The sequence below is a fragment of the Eleginops maclovinus genome, chromosome 11 (assembly GCF_036324505.1).
Source record: "Eleginops maclovinus isolate JMC-PN-2008 ecotype Puerto Natales chromosome 11, JC_Emac_rtc_rv5, whole genome shotgun sequence".
In the NCBI taxonomy this organism is placed as follows: Eukaryota; Metazoa; Chordata; class Actinopteri; order Perciformes; family Eleginopidae; genus Eleginops; species Eleginops maclovinus.
The window spans coordinates 5,000,381-5,026,497 of record NC_086359.1 but is presented as its reverse complement, the minus strand read 5'-3'; the positions used below and the strand labels follow the sequence as shown (position 1 = coordinate 5,026,497).

At 42.1% G+C, this 26,117-nt stretch overlaps 1 protein-coding gene across 10 annotated transcripts; it reads left to right on the top strand.

The window, feature by feature from the left end:
* Window positions 1-861: 861 nt before the first annotated feature.
* Window positions 862-26,117, top strand: phldb1a (pleckstrin homology-like domain, family B, member 1a). Of its 10 annotated transcripts, XM_063896082.1 has the most exons (25): window positions 862-981; window positions 3,315-3,413; window positions 3,913-4,036; window positions 4,985-5,155; window positions 6,374-6,499; window positions 7,615-8,654; window positions 11,310-11,546; window positions 11,875-12,006; window positions 12,161-12,298; window positions 12,846-12,974; window positions 13,879-14,034; window positions 14,160-14,270; window positions 14,392-14,481; window positions 14,587-14,715; window positions 15,464-15,580; window positions 15,724-15,882; window positions 16,030-16,170; window positions 18,076-18,165; window positions 18,247-18,316; window positions 18,980-19,124; window positions 19,476-19,566; window positions 20,402-20,548; window positions 21,590-21,809; window positions 24,606-24,691; window positions 25,264-26,117. In XM_063896082.1, exons 1-25 carry the CDS (start codon window positions 979-981, stop codon window positions 25,402-25,404), a joined length of 4,092 nt encoding a protein of 1,363 aa, XP_063752152.1. In that variant the 5' UTR covers window positions 862-978; the 3' UTR covers window positions 25,405-26,117. The 10 variants fall into 10 exon arrangements, with proteins under 10 accessions (XP_063752152.1, XP_063752154.1, XP_063752147.1 ...); XM_063896084.1 differs by lacking the exon at window positions 15,464-15,580; XM_063896077.1 differs by having other exon boundaries at window positions 15,724-16,170.

The window sequence follows — 26,117 nt, the reverse complement described above, 5'->3', positions numbered from 1 at the left end:
GCAGAAACGTTTCACCCCCTCCGCTGTAACCTCCACATCATCCCTGCTACAAGTCCATCTGGTTACTTAGTTTGTCTCTCTTTGTTTGTTTTTATTCTCCTGGGTGACTCATCTTCTCCTTCACTTCCTCCGTCTCCTCCCTGGCCCCCGACCATGGGAAAAGCCTTGAGAGATCAATAGTGGAGTCTTTCTCCCACTCTCTCCTTCTCTCTTGACTGTATAACAGTTCCAAGTCATTCCTGTGGGACTTCTGAAAAGATGGCTCACACGTGTTCGCCCACTTCCTGTGGATCTCTGTATTTCTCTACCCCTTCATCATGGATGTACCAAGCAAAGCAGACACAATATAATCATCCATGATATTTCATATTATCATAAACAGTTTTCCAGATTGTAAATACCCGTTTTCAAGTCTGTTACGTCAGAGCAAGAAGTCAGAGCACACAAGGTCTTTTCCATCTCCTTACTCCTACACTTATTTATATTTCCACCCTGGATGTTTCTGTTTTACCAGGAGACTCACAGCATTTAAGGGGTCTCCAGCCTCCTCTGATCCTCTAGTGTGGTCCATCTGATCTTTGAATCAATGCAAACCCTGCAAGTGTGAAAACATCTCAGGGACTCTTTGAGGAGGATCTTGACTTTGACCCCAACTCCTCTCTTAATATGGAGTGTTTTCAAATTGAAATTGAAGGTTTTATCTGCTAAAAAAAGAAAGAGTGAGTCAATGAGAAACATGTTCTTTGGGGAGATGTAATAGCACATTTCAGAGGGCAGTGCCGATGGCGGTTCCCCCTCTGTAACTCTGCACCGGGATGGGGAGGAGAAGGGGTTGGGAGGTGGGAAATAGCAGAGGAACTCAGTAGGTGAAGGAAGAAAGCTAGGAGCAAGACGTAAACAATTATGTGGACACCGCTTTATGGATTAACACACTTATCATGGAACTAGCTCTTGTCTGGACTCTGTAGGACTAGAAACATGGTAAGAGCTGCATGCCTGTCTGTAGTGTTTGCAGCACGGTTGTGTTTCTTTAAATCGTTTTCTGCCTATCTGTGTGTCATCCTTAATAAAGTCACACTCTCTTTTATGTTATGGATCTTTTAAAACGTCAAATGTAATCTGTTTAGTCAGTGTTCATTCTGAGCAGAAATCACTTCTCTTTAAAAGTAGCAGCCCAGACTGTGTGGCTGGCGGTGTCTATTTTCAGAAGCTCATGGCAACTCTGAAGGGCATAACTGCTCCCATAATCACAGGTTACAGTGGAAGGCCCTGCATTTGCGAGCACTAAAACTATTTTCCGGCCTGGGTGTGTACGTTAAATCACAGAGGCTTGTGGGAGCAGAAGCATGTGTGTGTGTGTGTGTGTGTGTGTGTGTGTGTGTGTGTGTGTGTGTGTGTGTGTGTGTGTGTGTGTGTGTGTGTGTGTGTGTGTGTGTGTGTGTGTGTGTGTGTGTGTGTGTGTCAGACAGCCAGAGACACATTAGCCTGCCCACTCTCCTGTCCTGTGTCTGACTGCGTGGCTCAAAGAGGGCCAGTGTTGACAGCCAGTGGGCTGACAGCAGAGCGCGAGGGGTCCAGTGTCAGCGGTGAACAGAGGGGACGGTCTGTTCCCCGTGTCACTGGGTCCTCTGAGACTCACACACAGGACGTGATTGTCAGATATGTGTGGCTTCACGCTGCGGCTTTCGTCTGGAGTGACATCAGACGCAGATAAAACGCCCTGTTGTCTCAGACCGGGCTAAACTTGGAGCAAAGCAGCTGTGGGCGGTTTTTGGCTAATTTTCATGAATTTGAAGTGAACAGTGATGTCAGCATGGAGCGACAATGAGCTCAGGCCTTTGATGCAACAGTCATGTGTCGGTGTGTCAATGGGCTGAAGTGGTCACTTCCTGGCAAACAGACTGGTGAGAAATGTTAGGAATAAGTAGAATAATAACAGGACACTAAGCTCTTTTTTGGACACCTGCTCAATTTTGGGCAATTGTATTTCCAAAGCATGTCTTCTTTACTTGACTAGAGAGATAGAACGAGCGGAGAGCAGACTTGAATTCACCTGATCAGATGACATGAAAGCCTTTTCAATGAAAAATACATTTAAATCATAAAAATATTCATACAAACTGAAGAATTACATAACTCTAATAAAAGAAGTGTGTTTTATTTGCACAATGTAGTTATAATGTCTGGAGACTGGGTCACATGACATGGAAGCCACTGAAAAAGCTGAATTGATTTTACAGAAACATTTCTGTAAAATCAATTCATGACACATCCGTAATAAAAAATGGTGTGCCAAATTAGACCAATTTATTATATTTATTGAAGCGAAACCCTTTGGTTAAAAGTGAGGGATTGGATGTTGCATATTTATGTATTTCCTAAATTGAATTAATGTGTATTTTTTCCTACGCTCTAGCAGTTACCTCGACTTACAAGCCACAAAATGTCTTGTTTTTCACTCTTATCTCTATTCTAACACTTACTACAAACGTTGGATAACAGTATAACATGAAGTGAATCACACTATTGCCTTCAAAGTCACCATATCTGAAATAAGTATGAGCTGAGAGACAGACACCTCTTTTTGCACCAAATGATTGTTTGGATAGACGCTGTTTACGTCATTTAGGTTCAGTCCATCATAGACAATACAGACTGTAGAAAAGAGATTGTTGTGTCTATTTCCGTTGTGCTTGGTATGCTGAGCTGATAGTAAATTGTTGCCAGGGCGAGCAACCCATGTGGGTGATAGTGAGAGACGAGGCTACCAGCTTTTAGTAGAAAAATATGGTGAGTCATCTGGGCTGCTTATGTGTCTGCGTGAGCTTGTTTGAGCCCCGTCTGGTCCCTGTTTCCCTCTCGTCTGATGAGCAGACAGCTGGATCTAATCTACGGCATCTGTCTGTGTGTGTGTTCGTGTTTGTAATGTCTGTATGTGAGTCACGGTGACTCATCGTGGCCTGAGTAAGCAGTGATCTGACCCCTGATGTGCGAGGGACCTGCAGAGCTTACCTGCTGCTACACATCATAAGGACAATCGTGTGTGTGCGGCTGTCCAATGTGTAAAGTGTCTTTTAGATTGAGGCATAAATCAGTGCCAGTTTTCTTGACACATTATTTTGTCTGGTTGGTGCGAGAGAAACAATTACCCAGTATAATGGTTTGGTCACATGGGCTTAGAAGTGGGGCAGGAGTTTTCTAAGGAAAGCACTGTTCCCATTGTAGTACAACTGTAGTAGCAGTATTCCCAGTGCTCCCATTCATGCCCTGCTCTCCCTCCCTCCCTCTCTCTTGTATGTGTGTGTTTGCTGCAGGATCTTCGTGTGTCAGATCCTTCTGACAATCCAGACGAGATGGAGCGTCTGAGGACGCACAGGGTGGAACATGGGAGACAGACGCACCAGGTCTTACAGGTAACCATTTAAGATGGTTTCATTAACTTTGCATTTCATTCGATTTTGAAGTCAAATAATTGTAATTCAATTCTGACAATCCATGCTTGCTTTGCTTTGAGCATTTTTATATTATGCAATTAATAATATTTAAATTCTTTAAATGAAACATTATGGACATTTCTATCTCCTGTCTCCCATCCCAGTAAGTCTGACTAAATGAAACAACAATTCATTTCAATCTGACCATGTTCAGTCTGTAGTGCAGAGGGCTCATATCTAGAGTCAGGGATTATTTTATTTAATTGTATGTAAAAGAAGTTCAGGACGAGAGTCTTGACAGTTTGAATCAAGAACAGATATTGGACCTCTTACTAATGAGCTGTTAAGCCTTTTATACACGTAGTATCACTTTTAAGATTCAGTGAAGACTGATGCCTACTTCAATGAGTGTTAAGGTGTGTAATATTGATGTGCAATGTCATGTAATTATGTTATCTATTTGATATGGACTACACAGAGCACTCCTTTGGACCTTATTGAGACAGGCAAGTCCCTGAAAGTCCAGGCAGAGCGCCCCCACCTGGTTAGTTTGGGAAGTGGACGTTTGAGCACAGCTATCACCTTGCTGCCGCTGCTGGAAGGTAAATGTGTGTGTGTGTGTGTGTGTGTGTGTGTGTGTGTGTGTGTGTGTGTGTGTGTGTGTGTGTGTGTGTGTGTGTGTGAGTGAGTGAGTGAGTGTGGGGCCATGTGTTATGTGGATTGGTTTGAGTATTCAATATGGAAACTAATACTTATTTAGAATTATAATTTGTTCTTACTAAAGTTATGCACTACTTTTTTTATAGATGTCCTAATATCCTTGTTGACTAGAACTTAACGAAACGTTACTAACAACATGCTGTACCATTAAACAGTGAAGGTGACATGGTGAAACCATGGGTGAAACGTTGTAACCTACATGGTAAAATATTGTTTGTGTTGAAGCCCTGACCTCTCTGTATCTCTGGGTTCTTTTTTATTGTGAGCACGTAAACACCCCTTCATAATCAAATTATACTTAATAAGTCAGCAGCAAACCTTTTCATGAGAGATGAACTGATACAAACTGATGACACCTTAGCTTATAACCATGTTGTTGTTGCTAACACTGCCCCACAGTTGCAATTATACCCTATCTTGCACTGAGCCCATAAACACCACAGAGGAAGAGAGGGTGTGACGGTAGTACTCCAGTGAGAGACATCTTCTTGGATTTTCTTTGTGCTCCATCTCTGTGCTGTCACATAGGAAAAATAATGTTAACCGTTACATCTTTTGCACTCAGACAGCATTATAAATACAACTGATAGAAAATTACAGCACAAAAAGTAGTAGATGGTTATACTAACTCATTTTGACACTATGCCTTTCATCTGTCAGGCTAAGCACACCTCTTGTTTTTAGACACTGCTGCATGTTCCCTTGACCCCTAAGAGGAGACCAGTATACCTCGAACTGCAACCTAAGAATACTTCACAGAAGTATTAAAATAGCAGGTCAACACGGATCCCCTGTAACTGACGCTGGGAAAATGTTTGCTCTTCTTGCAGGGAGGACCACGCTGGGCAGCGGGGTCACAGACATCCCTCTACAGGGCCTGGGCATCGCAGCTCAGCACTGCTACATTGAAAACCAAGCAGGCAGCATCACATTGCACCCATGTGGAAACCAGTGCTCTGTCGATGGCCTTTCCATCACCAAACCCTTTCGCCTGACTCAAGGTAGCATTGCCACAGGCTTAAGTGACTGATGCTTTGTTTCATTGAAAAGAATCCTACAAATTATGCAAAAGTGCAGAAATGTGGTAGCTGTGTTCATTTTTCATTGGTGATTAGCTCTTTTGTTTTACCTGTGCTACCATAAGGTTTGAAAACTGTAGCCTAAGTTTAATAGCCAAATAAATACAGTATTGGATGGATTCCCATAAAATGGTGTCCCTATCAGGTTTAGTTTATGACTTAACTATTGACATAACAAACATTAGCATACTAGCATGCTACGCTAAGATGGTGATTGTAACATTGTCTGCTAAACATCAGAATGTTAGCATTGTCATAGGAGCGTGTTAGCATGCTGATGCATTTAGCTCAAGGTACTGAAAGTATCTTAAGAGCAGCTAGCATGGCTTTATACTGTTACCTTTTGAATCACATTTATGTTTATTGAATTTTCCAATTTTTGATAAAGTACTTCTGATTCTGATTCGGAAGATATTTAGCTTGCTCTGACATACACAACACTGTCTAGCTGCACAACAACAAAGCAATCCCATGTCCTTCCAGTAACATGCATACTTGCCTTGAAAAAAGGCTCAACAGTCCCACCCACCTCAGTCCCCTCTCTATGGGATTCAGGCCAGCACCAGAATGTCATTTGAAGCCGGGTGATCAGCCAGGGTGTGTGGAGGCAGCAGCTGTTCAACAAAAATATTTCAGGCTTTCTTCTTTCACAGACCTCATGTCGGGATGGCATGTTATGCTGATTTAAACAACCTGGGAAGAGAGGAGACTGGTTCATTTATATCATAAAGAACAATGTTGCAGCCATATGGACTCCCATTTAAAGGATGATCCAGAACTGGAAAACAAATCTTCTGGGATTATATGAGGCAGGAATGCAGGGAGAGGAGAAGGAGATGATTTCACTTACTGGTTAATCACACGTGAGTTAAACTAGTTTGCTTTTCTGTCAGGTACACAATCAACACACTTCCTGTAGTTGACTACTAGACAAATAGAAAGCAAAGGTAGTATGTAGGAGCTCACAATGTGGGTTGCTCGTTTTCTTGCACATGCTTTCACTCTCATATCTCCTCGTTTATCACATGTCAAGATGAAATGTGGTTCAGCTTCAGGGTGGTGTTAATACTTTGCCTTTCTAAAGATGTTAACCAACTCCTCACTGGCAGGTTTTTACCCACACTGTCTTTTCTCCTGCAGGGTGCATGCTGTGTTTCGGTCAGTCGGTCTATTTCCGCTTCAACCATCCAGAGGAGGCCCAGCGAATGAAGAGCATGCTGCCTGGAGGGAGCCAAGGACTGAACACCACGAGAACTCACTCTACAGGTAAAGACCCTACTTAGTTAAACACCTACCATTCCTGTGATCCAGTCACTGGAAAAAACTCAGAGATTGTGTCATGCAGTGAGTAATAATACTTAACAGGGATCCAGAAATAAGCTGGTAGGTATTAAATGTTTAACAGTTTCCTCTGTAGCTATTCTAGGCAGAACAAATACCTTGGCCTGAAGGATATTTGGACAGTTGTTTACTTACCTAAGTGAACAAGAACTTGCTGAACAATTAATGCTGAACAACAATCGTACATCTGTTGCATTGAATTACAAGCAGTTGGTCTTTGGTTTGGATGATGTATTGCACATGCCTGGCTTGTTAAGACTATTTTAGTTTTAGGGATTACTTCTTAACAAATGGTTACTTGACACATTGGTCATTATCCTTGGCGGGATTCAGAAATAGCTTTCTCAGGGCTAATTATCTGTGGCCTACATTGTGATCTAGTTCATTTAAATGTGTGTTTTTTTTGCTCAAGGTGTGACCCCATTGTGACAAATGATTGTTGTAACCTTTCTTTTTAGAGTTCCATTCATGTGGTGTAACATTGTTCTGGTACGTTAATTGCTTTCACTGTGGTCTTGTGCCGTGGATGATATTTAGAATCCATTCTCCTCTGACCTTATTAGCTTGGCTGTCAGTGCCTGAACATACAGTAAGAGCCACCACACCCTTTCCAGTGTGTATGACCCACTCTTTCCTGACCAGGCCCTGCTTTCATCTGCTTTGAATGAAGTACACTGCTGCAGCTGTTATATTTAGCAGCTCTAGATCCCTGTAGGATTACAACATTACTGAGGAGAACAACATCCCAATTGCTGGATTCCTATAGGAGAACATCTGCTCTTAGACATATATTAGTATTAAAAGTCGGCCACCGGGACCGGACACTGTATGTTCAGATATGTGTCTTTGTCCATTTAAGGACTCCCCCTTTATCTTGCAGCACTGACTGTATGGTGAATGCCACTAGAGCAAAGATGACACAGGACAGATCCCTTCCACTGTGTTTGTTTATGTGTGTTTTTGCAACTGTCTTAGCAAGTGTCCTCTTCCTTAACTCATCAGGAATGCTCACTCACAAACATTTCTGTCTCCCTTCGCAGATTCTCACAGCGTCCTGAACGGGAACCATCTGTCTTTTTCGAGCAACGGCGATTCCAAAATCAACAACAAAGTAAAGAATCTCCAGGACTCATCGGTGCCGAAGGCTGGATCTGGTAAACAGCCTTTTCATGAGCCCTCTCCACCGGGCATGCTCAATGGGAGAAACGGAGAGGACTCCATTTATGAAAACAGCAGCAGCTTTCAGGGCCAGATCCTTGGCAGCAAAACTCCCCCAGTACCTGCCCGTTACCCTGACACCAACTACACTCCTGTCCCCCATCCACGGACCTCACTCTCTGTGACCCCAAGCGGTTCCAGTGGTGTTCAGTGGGCCCAGGAAAGCCCAAAGCTTCGTAGGAACTTAAGAGCACAGGCCACACCAAGCCCCACACCTCTGAGCAGGGGGTCAGGACAGGGCGCAGAGAACTCAAGCCACAAACCATCCCCCGTAAAGTTTTCCTCAACAGCTCCATCCAGCCCTCGCGTGCGAGGCTCCTCCCTACAGAAAAGATCCCCCAGTCCTAGGCGAGATCAACACATCTCTAATGTGGAAGTCCCTCAGAGGTTGAGGACCCCTGAGCCGATTGGTTCCAACAGCTTGAGAGAACTTCCTCCTCATAGTCCTTATATGTCCCGCAGGGGTACTCAAGGATCGCAGGGCTCCACTTCAACCCTTGCATCACAGGGCCCCCTCAAACTTACAACTAATTCGAAAGCAGAAGCCATGCGGGCCATGTATGCCCAGGGTCCAATGTCCCTGTCTGGGCTGGAGAAGGAGCCTGGAGGAAAACAGTTAAGGGCCGCCCCGGGAAGTGCCATCGCGTCAGGCCGGGGTTCTCTGCCTGGATCTCCTCTTGTGAGCCCTCGTAGCCAAAGAAAGACTTCCTGCATGACTGTGAGGGAGCAGAGTCTCGTGAAACCATATACCCGGGAACGCAAAAACAGCATCTCTGAGATAAGTGACAATGAAGACGAGTTGCTGGAATACCACAGATGGCAGAGAGATGAGAGGATGCGTGAGCAGGAAATGGAGAAACTGGTGAGTGATCACCCCTTTAGATATGACTTTACAGTTGAAAACTATTTCACTATGACAGGTTTAGTTTTAATAAAGGTGTAAACTTTGCTCAGGAAGTCAAAAGTAACAATTTGCTGTTAAAATCTTTCCTCAATAACTGTTTGCTTACTGTATTTCCTGTTAATGAGTGGAATTTGTACATACCTTATTCTGCTATATTTATTTTTTGTCAATTACAAAGCCACAGCTTTATCCGGGTATGCAAACTGATGGCAAAAAATATATACAGCAAATACGGAGTCACAAACATGAGACCGTTAAGTGAAAGTGGTGAGAGTGCTGGCATGGCAGACACCATGTCTGCATTCAGATATCTTGTTTAAATCTCCTGGCATACGGCCACTTGCTCATCTCCCCAGAGCATTTCTGGCATGGTCAGCCCATGCACCCCGATGAACACGGGGTGAACATTCCTCCACATGTCTTGAGGTCCAGAGCTGAGGGCCAGCTGCTTATTAATCAACAACTATATTTATCAAGAGGACAAGCGGCTTTTACTTTCAAAGCTGCCCGTGCTTGACTGAAGGCTTTTTATTATCTGAACCCACGCTACCTCATAGATTGCATACTTGTTATCCATCCTCAGTCCACACCCACTACCCCCCCTATCCCCATTCTTCAGCCCCCAACCCTGCCTGCTTCTGACAGCTGAAGCGACCATAGGGGGTGGGGGTTCCCAGCCCTCCTGAGACTATTTCAGGAACCAAAAGGTTTCTGGTAACAAATAAGAGACTTACCGACAACACGCGTCTGAGAGAGGAATCACAGCAGTGGATACAGTTTGTGCACATTTGTGTTCAGTCATACAGTAAATACTGTAAGCCATTAGAAAGCACATAACAGATAAAGGACTGATGCTTATTGGACTGATGGTGTGGCGTTTTATCCATTAGAATTCCCCCCATTACATTATTTTAATTTGGTAGGTGTTGCCATTATGCAGGATTCATGTAGAAGTTCAAATTAAACACTGTGCCATTTTGTCAAACCAAGACCCTAATAATTAAGCTGGGTAGAGTAGCTCAAAATCAACTAAATTGTACGGTTTTGTGGCTCTAAACTGAACATTTGAGAATTAACTGTTAGTTGAGCTTTCCAGGTTTTCAGTGATTCATGCCTATGTTGTGCTATGTAGCTACTTCACAAATATGGAATAATAATTATACCTTTTAATCTGTTTATACATGGTAAATTAATTCTTACCTGTGTACACAAATGACACACACAAGAATGTAAATAGGTGAACCAATGTATGAACAAAAGTTCCTGACACATTAAACTGAAAATGACCTCATCCACATACCAAGGGAAAATGTTGAGGTTTTTCTAGCTTCAAAATGAATGATATCAAGGCTCCAATTAAAGGAATTGTTTGAGTTGTTGGGGAGGTAGGTTACACTTTCTAACCAGAAGTTGAATGAGAAGGTTGATAGCACTCTGTCCATTAAGTTTGAAGCTAGAGTTAGGAGACGGTTAGCCTAGATTAGTTTAGCAAAAAGAAACAGCTAGCCTAGCTCTGCTAATTAGCACGTTTTATTTTTTTGTATCTGTACAAAAACGAAGATGATATACATTAGGACAGATACTATGAGGTGCAACAATTCGATTTGGGATTAAACAGATGAGATGCGATGTATTAAATTAGCTTGAGAGTAGCTAGCTGTACACCTATAGATGAGAGAGACAAAGAGAGGATTTCCTCTCAGTGAAATGAATGGACTACTTTTGGCAGAGCACAGTTATCTCACTTTACTGAACCCAAGCTACTCATTGTTGTTAACAGAAAACCTCCAAAAAAACCATGCAGCAGCAAAAGTAAAGGGCAACGCTAGAGAGGTGAGATGAGGTGAAACAGAGATATAATATGTTCTATTACTGAGTTGGTTTTTGTTAATTGAGAAGATTTATATAGTGAGAACTAAGGAAAAAACAGCAAGTACAGATTTGTATCATCATCCATCAGATGACCTTCAAATCCATGTAAGAGCAAAAGTTTTAACATTTTAATTAAAAGCCCACCCTCACCAGTATCTACTTTCTTGCAAAGAGTAACATGAGATCTTTCTGTTAAACTCAATGATGATGAGAGATGATGTGGTTATTTTTATTCAGTCTGAATCATTTAAATACCAGACAGAAATGGGCTTGTGGTTGTGGACATAATGGGACAATACCACACATCAGGCACAATTGTTCCCAGACCACTCTTCTAATTATTGTTTCCCACACTGCACTGGTATTTTGGTAGATAAAAGCAAGCATCTTGTTGTTGGAGTGATGGGAAACAACAGACTAGCCAAGAGCTAGAACCATGTGGCATATGAAACAAATACATAACACAATGAAGGAAAAAAAAAACGTGTACGAGACAACCAAACGTCAGCAGTGTCTTACAGTCATCGTTCTATAAAATTACTACAGCCTGTCTTTTGACAAGTTTTACTATGAACCCCCCCCCCCCTGAGAGACAAACTACATCGGCCCTTCTGCTATCAGGTTACAGTTGTCCCGTGCCCGTGGCCAAGGGACAGCTGCCTAAGTGGGACAATGTCACACAAGGACACTTTGATCTAGAAAGTAGGACAGGCCCGCTTATGTCTCGCATCTCTTATGTAGGAGCGTCAGAGGTTGGAGACCATCCTCAATCTGTGTGCGGACTACGACCACGAGGACAGTGCTGCGGAGCTGGCAGAGGTGGTGAGGAGTGGGTTTCTAGGGGGCGCTAGAAGAACCTGCTCCAACACAGCAGGAGGGATGTCCCTTCAGGAAGTAGACAGACCCCAGAGGGGGAGGGACAACGATGAGGAAACCCAGAGAGAGGAGTCCAGCAGCACAGAAAGCACACATCAAGAGGTAAGCTGATATATGAAGGCATGGAAGGCATTAGTACAGAAATATTTTAGGGCCACGTGTAAGGGGACATTTTTAATAATATTTTGCATTGTAAGAGTAAGGTACAAGTTTGAGATTAAGCCAAGCTATGTGTGTGTGCGAATTTCTTGACTTAATTCCTGAAAAACGTGACTATATTTTGGACACTTTGACTATATTCTTAATATTTGGACTCATTTCCAAAGTGTAAAACGAAATCCTGAAGTCCTGTCCTGTTTTCTTCTTGCCCAAATACTCTTCCAAAGGTTTGAAATCTTATGGAAAATGAATCTTTAAATGTACCCTATAGTGTGAAGATCTGTTAGCTGGTCAGGAGCATGTGTACCTGGAGGAGGAGAGGAGCAGGATCCTGGCCAGAGTTGATGACTTGAAGCACAGAGTCAGTGAGCTGGAGCTGCAGCTACAAGAGACCAAACAAGAGGTCAACATATACACACACAAACACACACATTTTAGCTTTTACACTGTGAGATCAACCCTGATAGTCTGAGGAGTGGAATCTGTATCACCTGGAAGTATTTATTTAGCTCGATACCATTGTTGTTTTCAGACTCTGACTCCATTTTCTTCTCTAGGTGGAGATGGAGCAAGCCCTGCTGCAGGCTGAGAAGCGGGCAGAGCATGAGCAGTTGGAGGCTGAAAATGAAATCATCGCTCAGCTGCAGATCAAGCTCAGCCAGCTGGACAATGCCACCCAGAAAGAAAAGGACAAGGTGGGCACTCAGGACTAAACTATGTGACATAATAAATACTGTCAGACTGCTCCAAGCCGTTAGCCTTTTTACGTACGGTTTGCACGCGAATGTTCTTGAACATCTGTGTTTGACTTTTAAAGAACTCACTCCTTCCTGTATGTGCAAACAGGCTACATATGTTCCTCAGATCTAAACTGACACGCACAGCTTACAACACAAAACTGTCCTATCTCGGGAGTTTGAACATTCCTTGTGTTTCCATGTATCAGGCTGGATGTGCCCAGGACTCAAACTCTGTATTAGATGTGCAGACACCTTTTAATTTTCCTCCAGTTTCAAAATGCACATAATATGTCCTCTTTAACAAATGTGTGAAGCATTGTGACCTCTAACAAGCCGGCCAACCTAACCCTCTGCTTCAATCCTCTAATACTTTAACCGCACTATCTTTAAAGCTTGGCTGCATTGATTTGAGTTGTGTGGTTTTTTTTTTTGTTTCTCCTTGGGGTTGTGTGTGAATGTGGACCCAACTGTTGCGTATGTGTGTGTTTCTATGTGTTTTTAGGGGAGGGCTAATGTGTCTGCTGAGAGGAAGGCCCTGGAAAAGCAGAGGAATGAGTACAATGAGCTGAAGAGGCAGTTTGATAAGTGCCCCTTGTCTCTAAGGGAACAGTTACAGGAGCAGCTCAGCAGGGTCAGTGTTCTCACGCAGCCCACTGGCTGGCAACAGTGAGTTATAATATACCAAATACCACAGTTCTGGATGATCTGCACAGAAACGTCTGCAGACAAAACACTGACTCTGTTTTGAAGCATTCGGAGAGACTCATAAATCTGCAGTCTGTGCATTTCCTCTTTTTCTGCTGATGCCACTCATTATTTATAATTATATAAAGTGTAGCTACACAGTAAGCAATGCTTTTAAGACTGTTGCTTTATCTCTGCTGTTCCCTCATTCTGGATGCTTGAAATCTCAAATGCAATCAGTAATCATTAATAATGTCATTAACAGCTTTGCTCTAAAAGTGTGCATGCCCTTTACAATGAGTTATTCAAACCACACAACATTCACATTATGGTTATTTCCCCACAGACATTTAAGGTTTATTCTTCTTGTTGTGAACAAATCCCATGAAAACCCCAAAATCAAGAATGTGTAAGTCCGTCCCTCAATACTCTACGAGCATTTTTAAGGCTCTCTGTAGAGCTCCATCAAAGACTTATGATATTGAAGTCGTAAATCTTCAATATCGGGTCAAAAAGGGGGTTTGATTTTTAGAAAAAGGCAAAGAGATGGACTTATATTATTATGATTAGTGTTGTATAAGCAAAAGTTAATCAAACAGGGGTTAACAGTGCTTTTGATTGGGGACTCCTATTGTGGATGAATACATGCTAAGTACTGTAAGTCATAAGTAAGGGAGATGTCACCCTGGGGTTTCAAGATATATCCAAAGCTTAATATACACAGACAATACGTGTCAATCATTGTTGGTTTTGGTCTTTTCATGGGCTTTTGTGAAGAATAATAAACACATGGAATATACCCTCCCTTATCCTTTGATAAATAACCTGCCTGTACCCCTGCATGTGGACAGAAAGCAGAAGCTCTGGAGTCGGGGACCAAGCAGTTTGAGGAGCTGGAGTTCTGCCAGCTGGAGGAGGAGAGCAGTTTGGAGGAGAAGAAGGACACTCAGAGCTCGCAGATCCTCGAAGAGCGGGCCGAGTATCACTGCAGCGTGGCCAAGAGGAAGGTAGGGGGACATGTTGCTATAGGGATATCTAGTACTATGTTAATAGGTCATTATTGAAGTGGCCGTCATAGAAAGGGTTAGAGAAAGAAGTCCAACGTGACATCCAGATACTGGTTGATTTTCAGGAGAAGATGGCCACTATGGAAGCTCAGGTGAAACAGCTGGGAGTGCAGGCGGCTCAAGACTGTGACAGGATGGCTAAAGACAGGATAGTGACTCTGCAGCTGATTCACAAGGTGGGTCCTACACCCTTATAACATCTAGCCTCAGCTGACTGCACTGTGTGTTTAATCAATTAAAGTGAAGCATGGCCAGCTTTGAAAGCACCTCTGTGTCAATGCTGGTTTTGCCTTTTAGGAGCAGGACAGGTTGTGCACCCTGGAGAAGAAGTACCACACCTTAACGGGAGGAAGAAACTTCCCAAAGCCTAACAGCAGCATGGCAGAGGTGAGCAGGAAGAGATCAAATAACACAACCCTCAGTGTGAATTAGTGTTGGAAAAACAACATCTTCCAAGTGGATTTTCTTTACTTAGACAACCTTTTTAAACAGGGATTTCTCCACATCAGCGAACCAGACCTTGCTAATGTGGACGGTCCTCCTCATAGCCCCTGTCCCTCCTCTGACTCCTCCTCCTCACACATCCCCTCCCCTGAACTCTACCCTGTTAGGCTACAAGAGGTAAATCTCTACAAAACCTGATAAACGCCTGTGCTGCGATAGAAACTGGGCATGACGGTGTGTTAGCATTTAGTGAAACACAACAGCACGCTGGCAGTGTGTAGGATGGTAGGTCAAGTGTACGCCTATCTATATATTATGTTTAAGGCTGGCATAATGTACAAATTGTACGGGTTATACAGTACTATATATTATTACAGCGTCAGAAGACAAAAAATAAGGAAAAAACGTGGATCATAAAACTCTAACGTGAGTGCCATCTATAATTATTTCAAGACAGAGACCAAGTGAGTTGTGATTATGCGTATAAAGTACACAGTGTTGCGGAAGCTACTTTGAAAGCTTAGCATAGTGCCAACTATTTCATACTGGAAGAAGTCGAACTGCAGCGAACCTACTCTAGGAAGAGATCTAGTTTGGTTAACTTAAGCTACTTGGGTCTCAATAAAAACAGTTCCTTTTTAAATAAAAAGTGTTATTTACAAGATTTGACAAATGCATTGAAAGAAAAAGCTAAAAGAAAAATAATTAATACAACTTTCAATATTTTATGGCCTAAATTGTTTGTCCGGAATGTTTGGAAAAGTAATTCAACTATGAAAATAGGAATCCAGTTTAACTATCAGCATATACTGCAAACTGTAGTGTCTGTTTCACTACTCCCAACATGTTTGCTTGTGCATCTCTGCATGACCTATCATAGAGTTGACTCTTTCCTCTTAAAGCTGTGTTCTGGCTGTCGCTGCAGGAGTACCTCAGGCTGTCTGATGTCTTTAAGATGTATGGAAACGCTTCTATGCAACCTTCTTCCCCCGCTGCTCTCCACTGCCTGTCGCTCGCTGTAGCTCCAGCTCTGCCATGTGAGGTAGACACCCTGACTGCACTCTGCCATACTGTGACATGTTTCCCTAACCAGCACAATCTCAAGCTGTCCTTCTCAGACATCAGCTGCTATAATTATCTTTTCTACTATTTCTCTCCCTGTGTGTGTGTCGTTTCCGTGTGAAGGAGTACATCACAGTCAGTCAGTTAAGCCAGATCTTTGGGATGCAGCGACTCGATCCCAACTCTTCTTCCTCTATTCCATCATTCCAACTTGCCTCCTCCGAATCCACCTTCTCATGCCACTCAACTGCATGTAGCCCTTCCTCCTTTCTCTCTGCCCAGGTTTGTTCCTGTCTTAGTTTTTCCTACAATCCACTCAACATTTCTGGGCCTGTTTCATGTTTCTGCTTGATGCTTCTGTCACTGATGTCGGTGCTCTACTGCTTCCCTCTCCTCTCTCTCTGGCTGAATGCTTTTACGTCACCTCAGAGCCATCCTGACCTGAGCAGGAACACATTGCCTCCTATTAACCTGGAGCGCTGGTACCAGGACATCATGGCTGCTGGAGAGTCTCGGTCATGTCCTCCACCTCTGCCTGCAAAGTCTTTTTCTGCACGCAGACACAGTCAGGTAAATTCTCCACTCCTTTTCCAACAGGCCACATACCAACAGACTTTCTTGAAACCCAGATCTAGAGCTTCACACTAACTCTTCATTTTATATGGCTTTAAGGCCCTCTGGTGGAGAAAACAGGACAGGGTTATTTTTTATGTAGTTTCAGATTCAGATTCAAGGCTTTATTTTCATATGCACCAAAGCTGCAGTGTAGATATGGCAATGAAACACTTAAGTCCCAGGCTCTTCCAACAATGCAACATGAATATATATAGGACATAAAACCAATAAAAACACTGAAAGAAATAACAGATTAGAAATAAAATAGTGCAAGACGCTGAGATCCTTTTTATGTTAAAGGTGCCATAGAATGGAAAACTGTATTTACCTTGGCATGGTTGAATAAGGAGAGTTGGGTACATTGAGCTGACATACCGTGAACCTCAAACACCGATGTTTCCTCCTTCACGTGCAAATCATGAATATGCATCACAGTGGTAAAACGGGCGAATTACAACAATCCCTGTGTGTGACGTCACATACGGTAGTCCAGCCCCAACATTTGCATACACCAGCTGCTGGAAACACTCACGCTAACACTTACCACTCCGTAACGGTGCTCTCCGATCTCCGACCAACTGGCTGTTCTTCAAATTCCTCGGTTTCCTCCTCCGATAAAGGCTCAAACATGTAAGGTTGGATGCTAATAGCCTCCATGGTTCATCGCTCACAGTTTCGCGAACTTCACTTACTTCTGTGGGCTCTGAGGCAGCCATGGATTGCTCCTTGTAAACCAGCCAATCAGAGCAGAGCTCGTCATCATTATTTAAATGAGCCCCCAAATAAGGCAATTCAGCCTGTTTCATTCCAGGACCAAATCATAGGGCTGTAAATGGGCCTGTAAAAACGCGACTGGACATTTTTTGGATCAACACAAAGTTATATACCTTCTTTGTAGACATCAGAGAACAATTTAAAATACCAGATAGATGCTCTCTATGGCAGCTTTAAGTAAAGGTTGAAATACTACGCTCTTAAATACTCCAAAATTAAAATGTTACCTAAATAGAAGTAAAGAAATATTATCAAGAAAATGTAATCAAAGTATCAAAAGTATTCAAAAAGCAGGATGGCTCTTTTTCACAATAGTATATATTCAAGGATATAATATATGTATTTGTTTGATCACAAAAACAAACATGTAAGAGCATTTTAGCCCTCTGTCAAAGGGAGCCAGTTTTAGGTACTTTTTCAAGGACTGTGTACATTTGTTTTACACCACTGATGTATATCATATCAGCATACAGTATATCATGTGTTTCTATGTGCTAAATAAATATAATGGAGCAAAAAGTAAGAGATATTTGTCTCCTAAATGCAGTGGAGTCGATGTTATATGTAGTATAAAATGGAAATACTCAAGAAAAGCACGTCAAAAAAGTACTTGAATACAGTACCGTAGTTACATCAACTGTATTAGTCTAATCTTTAATCTGGTACTTGATCCTGCAGGCATTAGGTAAAGCCTTTTTGAACTTCCTCACACCATGTAACAATGTCTTTGTGACATGGACGGACTGAAGCAGGTTTGAGGTCCTTCTGTTGGCAGTACAAACACGCATTGGTAAATAGCTTTCCTAAATCACAGTGCTCCAACATCAGTTTGGACAAATAATGAAACTAATAGTCAGTGCTGTGCTCAGTGGAAGCAGACAAAGGAGAATGAAGAAGTATAAAGTACCACAAAGTAAGATACCTCAAAAGACAAACTCAAATCTAATCCAAAATCAGTTTTGTTGTTTTGAAAGAATGTTCCCCTTTCATGGAAAAGTGTGTAGAAAAGAGGGGGATTCAGTGGGGTACAGGGGCAATAGCCTATATCCACTTCCTACTCAGATTGTCGTGTCCTCCTCCTCTCAGTTATTGAAGTCCAGATCAGATGCTGAGGTTGGACCGGCAGCATCGGGCACACTGCCGCACTCCATTGGTGTTGCTAATGAGAAAACCAAGGTGAGCAGCACATCACTTAAACACATGTTTTAAAGCATCCACGTGTTTGGAAGTGCCTGATGCTTTCTGTGTGTGTTTCAGGGGCTGCAGTTAATGCTGTCAAACCCATTAGACATGGAGTCCAGGAGGCCGATGGCTCTGCAGAACAAAGGTATGGAGTCCAATTTAATCTATTTAGCACACTATTCATCCACAGGGTATTATCCTCAATTCAAAAACATTGAAGCCTTAACTGTTTGTTTTGCTGTTGCTGAGTGGGCAGCTGTTTCTCTCATATAAAGCTTTAAATGCTCACTGTACACCACTGGCTGAGAATAAAGCAGCTAAGCCAGATCATTTTCCACAGGAGTCTGTCAATTTAAAAAAAATCTATATTTGAATCTATATAATAAGGTTGCAAGACTCACACTTAAATCTAAATAAACTTTGAAGGCACTTTCCAAATCTGGCAGGTGTCTGCAGGATTTGGCACCCTCTGTGTAACTTTGGACCAAGGTGGTCATTATCTCACCAGAATCACACTGGTGTTAGTTATCCCTCTGTAGTTTACGCAAACAAAAGCAATTTACTCTGAGCCTATCAGGTGAAATATATAAAAATAAAATAAGACGCAGGCTTTGTACAGGCTCACTTATTTAATGAGTAACCCCATGTATTGAAAGGTCTGCATCTACAACACACGTTAATCCAGGTTTAATTCACAATTATAGATCTAATTCTCCTCACACTCTCTGGGAGTGATAATATAGCAGTGGCGTGAGTCTGTCAGCAGAGGGCACTGTAAGTCTGTGACAGCTGTCTCCCCCTCCCACAGATCTGTCTCCCACAGTCCATCACTCCATCCTGCATCACCAGCCGCCACCGAGCGGCAGCCAGGCGTACGACACCCTGAGCCTGGAGAGCTCCGACAGCATGGAGACCAGCGTCTCCACCGGCAACTCCGCCTGTACCCCAGAAAGGTGAGAGAACTGGCTCTGTTTCCATGGGAACACTCAAGTCTGCCCCGTTTCCCAGGAGAAGGGTCACTGCGCTTTGTTCCCGTGACAACATGTTTTGTTACACGTCTGCTCCCCCGTCTACCAGCGGTACACCGTCTGTTGCCATGCCAACCGCTTCAAGTTTCCCAGTGTTTGATGAAGTTAGGAGTTCAAAGACTCCGTTTACCGCGGCTCACGGAGAAACCTTTGTCTCCCGCTGCTGTCCGTGCTTGGTTTCCAGGCGCGTCTGTTTACCTTTTTTCATCCCGAGACTTGTTGCAGCCGTGTCATCAGACCCTGCCCCCCCCCCCTCCCTCTCTGTGTGTGTTGTAGTGCCTGTGGGATGGAGGCCCACAGGATAGAAGAGATGGAGAAGATGCTGAAGGAGGCGCAGCAGGAGAAAGCCAGACTGATGGAGAACCGAGTGAGTGTTCAGCTAAAGCACAGGGCCCTCCCTAACAGCAGTTTATCCTCAGTTATCCCCTCACTTTCTCCCAGGATTAAAGCCAATTACTCATATGGTTGATCATGGTTTTGAACATGTACGAGCACATTCAACACCAAAAACAATGTGAATTTCCCCTGAACAACTGAAAACAACACATCAAGTGACAATCCAGAGCCAATGTATACAGACTGTAACATGTAAAAGCCCTAGCTTATTAAACCTGTTGTTTTTACATCAATTATTTTGAGAAAATTCTACTTTCAAGCAAAAATGCCAAAATTGGTCAAGTTTTCAAGCTAAGACTTGCTGCCCTATGTGATATACATTTGTCAGAATATTGAATTTGTGAAAGAATGACACGTTATGAACATATCGTAACCAAACATAGCAATTCCCCTGAAAGTTGATGAGCAATAACTTCGGATTATCACAGAAGACCAAAGTTTCTCCTGTTTTTCTGAGTTTTTCACAGTTTCAAAGTTATATCTCAGCTCAAAGTGTGGTGAAATTAGCACTTTGTTTACCTTTGTATTATTCCACATGTTGAAACAGAGCATGCAAGTATCTGAAAGCAGCAAAGGATCATTTTACATCAGCAAAGCTCACTCTTTTAAATACAAACTTAAGGGATATATTTTACAAAACCCTGGATTGGGACTTGAATTCTCACGTGCCTCCCCTGACAGTCGCTCACTTTGTATTGCAATATTTGCCTTCCATTTACATATTTTCCCCGTCTCCCTTTTGCCCCTGTTATTATCTCTTGTCTTCTCCCCATCTGTTCCTCTTTCTCCTCTCCCGGTGCTCCCAGGAGAGGGAGGTGCAGGCTCGGCGGCAGATGCTGGAGGAGGAGCGGAGGAGGCGAGAGGAGGCCGAGAGGAGGCTCCAGGACGAGACGACCCACAGGCTGAGGCTGGTGGAGGAGGAGGTGAAGATGAGAGAGAAACACTTCTCCCAGGTCAGTGGAGCAGCGGGAGGAGACGGGCAGCGGGGAACAAGAGAGGACGGGAGGAGGAGGAGGAGGGAGGAGGGGAAAGGAGACTTAGGGGAGAGGATGAGAGGCGAGACACTGAAGAGAGGCTGGGAATATGGGAAGATCAAAGTTTGTCAGGAAGGAAAAGAATAGGAGGGAGGGAGAAGGGGAGAACAGAGAGAAAAATAGATGGGGGGGTGCACAAAATAATATAATGTACCCATAATTAAAGCTTTAATCTTTACAAAGTGTGTTTAATTATCAGTTGTCTGTTGTATGAAGGCTTCAAGTAAACAAACACTCTCAAATCATCAAGGACAAACACACCTAGAGTCCAGTCTTGTAGCTCTTTGTTTTGGTTTGCTTTTACCACTTAGTTTTTTTGTCTGTTTCGCCTATTGTTGTATATTTTAGAAAGCCCACTGAACACCACCTGCTCAGCACTGAACAGCAGGTGGAAACGGTTGGCGGCTACCTGTAGAGGAGAATTAACACCCTAAAAAGCCAGATGTTTGCTAAGAAGTTGGTAAAGACCGAATAAAACCAGTTGTCGCCCAAGAGTGGCAAAAAAAACCCTGAATTGATCTTTATTCACTTGTTCTCACAGCCCTGGGATGGCAGTATTCAAGCACGATTAATTATTGCAAGGCTTAGTTGAATACTCGATTCTGATTGGTCAACTTGGACATTTCGACTGGTTGTTTATTTTTCAGTTGCTAAGGTGGACCAAGGGTCATATCAAGTCGCAGAAAGAAGTCCAGTAAATTGAATACAAGCAACAAACACTAGTTTTCTCCATCAGAAACAACCATGGAATTGGAAGTGTGATCATTTCTTTATATTTGGGGAGAGCAGAAACTTTAGATTTATGACGGCTAAACTGTCCATAGTAAATAAAAGAAAAAGGAAACAAGAGAAGGAAAGATATTAAAAGATAAAGAGAGATGAAAGATCCCTCGCTGTGCATTGGGAACCTGATGTCAGTGTTTTATTTACTCACATTATCCCTACGCATTTCCTACACAGGCCCGTCCAATGACGCGCTATCTGCCGAACCGGAAGGAGGAGTTTGACCTGCGCGCCCACGTGGAGTCATCGGGCCACAGCATAGACATCTGCCCCTACGTCATCCTCACAGAGAAGATGTGCAAGGGCCACCTGGTGAAGATGGGCGGCAAAATAAAATCCTGGAAGAAACGCTGGTTCGTTTTTGACCGTATCAAGAGGAACTTCTGTTACTATGGGGGTGAGGAGTCAATGGATTTGATCATGAAATGTGCTTAATTATTACTGGTAATTTGGGTGTGGAGCATTCCTCACTCAGATGGTACAGATGCCGAGAACAGCAGCAGCAGCTAAAGTTCAACATTTGCGAAACAGGCCAAGTGCTTCATCAGTTTCACATACAATAAGTCGAGGTGCCCTTGAAGCTAAAAAAAGATCACATCACATAAACACAGTCCGGTATATAGGTTGAAACACTGAGCGATTCTACTTCACAGCGTCTTCGTCAGGGCCGATAACTGATCACACCTGGTACTTTAATCAGACAATACACAGGAAATGAAAAATATTGCAACCTACCAACAAAAACACAACATCTACATATTAAAAGAAAGAATTATGAGCATGCAAATGATATCCCTCAGAATAAGAAGGATGCTCAGGGAGCCCAGTCCTCACCAAGGCCATTTCCATAAGTGATAAATAGTGTGCACACGAAAAATGCAATGGTTAAATACTTTGCATTAAATCTGGCCAGTAGTTTTGTCCAAACCAACAAACGATGACTGCAGTCCCAAACGATTTCCTCTCATGAATCTGGATAAACTGGGGTTTCAGATTAAAATAAATCACTCCTCAGTTTAGAGGACCGTGTATTTGTTTCTACACTGAAGAGCCTGTCCTCACACACACACAAAGTCCATTTCAAAATCTGCAAACAACACTTAAATAAATCCCCTCTCTTAAGACTTTGGGCCTAAACGCTACAGCCTCCTCTAAATACTAATTCAATTTTCTATAAAAGGATCTGCTTGGCTTGTCCAATTTAATTCTCATATTAAAGGCCTTGTTCACACAACCATTGCAGTGGTCAAACCAATTTACTCACATAAGAATCCACTCAGATTTAACATCCATAATAACTCAGAACTTTCGGTTGAAAAGTTGCAGTGCGGCGGGCCAGGATCTGATTTATTCAGTTCAGCCGTAAGCGGTGACAGGGCTCTGCTGCCAAATGTAAAGTTATCGTGCTCTTTTCCGTGTTCTTCAATAAAAACCCAACTTCTGTCCCAACAGTCGTTTGTTCATCTGGAACCAAACACTCATTAAAGCTGCACTAAGTGGGATTTCCGCCTTGGTCTTGTGTGTTAAAAGTCTGTTTGTAATCCCCATCTATCACACTGTCCCCTGAATTTAAAAACTGTTCGTTTTCTGAATAATTCATGAGCGTGTTTTTGGTTATTTTACAATCAAGTACAAAAAGAGAATCCGAGGATATTTTCATTACTGTCGCCCCCTGCTCTCTTCGCTCCTCTCCCTCTCTCCCCTCACTTGCCTAGCCTTTTCACCCCCTTACTCCTGACGAAGATGATGGTGATGATGGTGATGAAATAAGATGCAATAGTTTCTCTAGATGTGTTTTTCTTGGGGAGGAGGCTAGCTTCTGGCTTGTTCGTGACTAATAAAACGAAACTCACATTTCAAAAACATTTATCTCATTACTAAGCAGATTTGACTTTTGTAAAAGGGGGAAAGCAAGAGAAAGTGTCTGACAGAATTCAAAGACTGCTTTTAATTGTTGCTTGACGTTCGCTTTTTATAGCCGGACGCCCCAGTGTACGTTCAACACGCAGAGAAATACAAAATGACAGTTTATTTGAACAAGGGTGGAATCCAGAAATTCTTTGAACTAATTTTTTTTTGAAGAAAATTGAGAAAACTTAACGCCTACAGTTTAGCCCCAAACTACAGAAACCCATCAGTCCAGCGCCTGCGTTAGATGAGCTTCCTCCGCAGGTTTCAGTGTGAAGTGACTTTCAAATGCTCAGAGATATTCTGTGAATAGAGCAACGGACGGGACAGAAGGCTTGACCTGCTTTAAGGGAAATGTTCAACTGATCTGCTTTAGAAAAGGAGAGCCACTTCTTTTAAGTACTACAGAAAGATCTCAAGTAGTGAACCTCGCCGGCAGGAAAAAAAAAACTGAAAGTACGACTGTAGAAAACAAGTCAGATTAATGGGTTGGTAAAGACTTCAGGCATAGCTTGAAATAGACTTGCACTTTTAATTAACTTTTGCTTGCTGCTCATACCTATTCATGGAATATGTGTTGCTGGGAGAGTTGACACCTTAATGCTCTACAGATGTTTGTGTCGGATTTCTCCATCTAGTTTTCACTTCGTCTGTTTTACTTCCTTACAAACTGCTTTGATGAAGAAAGGAACAAGAATAAAAAGATAGGCATCAAACACAACACATTTCCTCTTTAAGGTTATTGAATAAAGTCACAAACAAGTATCAAATATACCAGCAATTGATTCCAATTTGTACACAGAATTGTTTTTGTTGCCTAGAATATTTAAAAGTAACTATAGAAAAAGACAGATTTTCTCATCGTGTAAAATAATTACCATTTATCTGTTTAGGCATGGGTTTTCCTTTTGCACTGTTTGATAAAAATATGTATTTATTGAAGCCCTTAAAGATTTTTTTTAATGCCTCTATAGCTTTTACACTTTATTTCAGTTCGTTATGAGAAGAAAGGCTAAACTGTCACTGAAAAGGCCACATTTTCTGCAATAGAATCTTTGAAAATGAAATATTTAACTCATTAATCTACTCCTGTATTTCTCTACAGGTGTGTTGTTTTTGTTTTTAAACTGCCCATTTTTTATTTGACCAAAGACAGATATAATATGAATTCTCACCGGTCGATTACACCGTCTACTGCTCGGCTGTCAGAGGTCTTGCATCAGTACAAGGCGTAATGAAATGTTCCTTAATATGTTTTTTTTTCCTTTTCTTTTCCTCCTCTCAGACAAGCATGAGACCAAGCTGAAAGGACTCATTTACTTTCAGGCGATCGAAGAGGTTTATTATGATCACCTGCGCAGTGCCACCAAGGTAACCCACTCTTTCTTCCATTACGCATCCTTCAGACCCGCATCAGCTCTGCATGGAAGTGTATTGTTTTTAAATGCATCATTAAACAAAATCCTATTAAATCTGAGGAGGATTCAATAAATTATTTCACCAAAATTAATCAAAAAATATGTCTTAGTATTATAACTACTATTATTATTATTTTGATTATTATTTATCTATTTTTGATTTGTATTAAAAGGTCATTTTCTAATTAATTCTTCATTTTTACAGTCACACAAATTATTTAAACTGTGAAAATATTGTAAGAAATATCATTAAAATAACAAATTGGATGTCTGTGTTATTAAAGAAATATGACTGTTTTCAGTATTGTGCTATTTTAATATGTAGAGATCTATATTAGACTGGAAAAAGTACATTTTTCTCAATAGTAGTTTAGTTGTTAAGGTGCAGGATGTTATACGTTCTTTTTTTAGCTGTTAGTAAATGCTATAAAAAACGCTGTTGTTCTAAGAAACGTCTCGGAGGAAAAAGGTGCAACAGGTGCAGGTGAGTCTAAAAAGTCTCCCCCTCTTCCTGTGATCCCCCAGAGCCCCAACCCGTCTCTGACCTTCTGTGTTAAAACCCACGACCGCCTCTACTACATGGTGGCCCCGTCCCCGGAGGCCATGAGGATCTGGATGGATGTCATAGTGACGGGCGCCGAGGGATACACGCAGTTCTTGAGCTAAGGGACCACGGGGTGACAGATTCGGCGCCGACCTGAGCTGCTGCCTGCAGGGGGTGGAAAACAAGCAGAGGAAGAAGTGTGGCCTGATGGCGCAGAAGTAAAGGACTTTTGGAGAGATCATAAAGAGCCTGATGCCTTTTGAGCAAATGAGGGCTGAATAAAAGACAGAATTTAGGAGTTGTATATATCTTTCAGCGGCTTTAGAAGGGAAATGGTTTGTGCAGCCTGTCAATGGATCTATGCGGGAACTCTGAAATAGATCACTTCCTCTAACCAAAATCTATTGTTAAAAAGTGCAACACTTATATAAGCATAAACTGTTTCCACTTCTGAAGCCGGTCGGCTGTATGCATGCAGTGTTATCACTCTAACCGATGCCTTTTTGATACATTTGATACGCTTTTCTCTTGAGTTTGTTCAATTTCATCAGGTGAAAAAATAATATCTTGACACTAAAAAGTGAACACATTTAAAAGATAACATGTTACTTATTCAAATAAAAAATATAACTTGGTGCCAAATACTTAATGTTATGTTTCATGTCAGATTTTTACAATACAAATGTTATATATATATATAAATATATATTGTTTTATTCAGGCATTTAACACAGCATTAATCCATCCGTATTTTACAAAATATGATAAAAAATATAACAGAAATCATAAATTATAGACCTATAATAATATTGTAAAACTTCCATGTACATGAAAT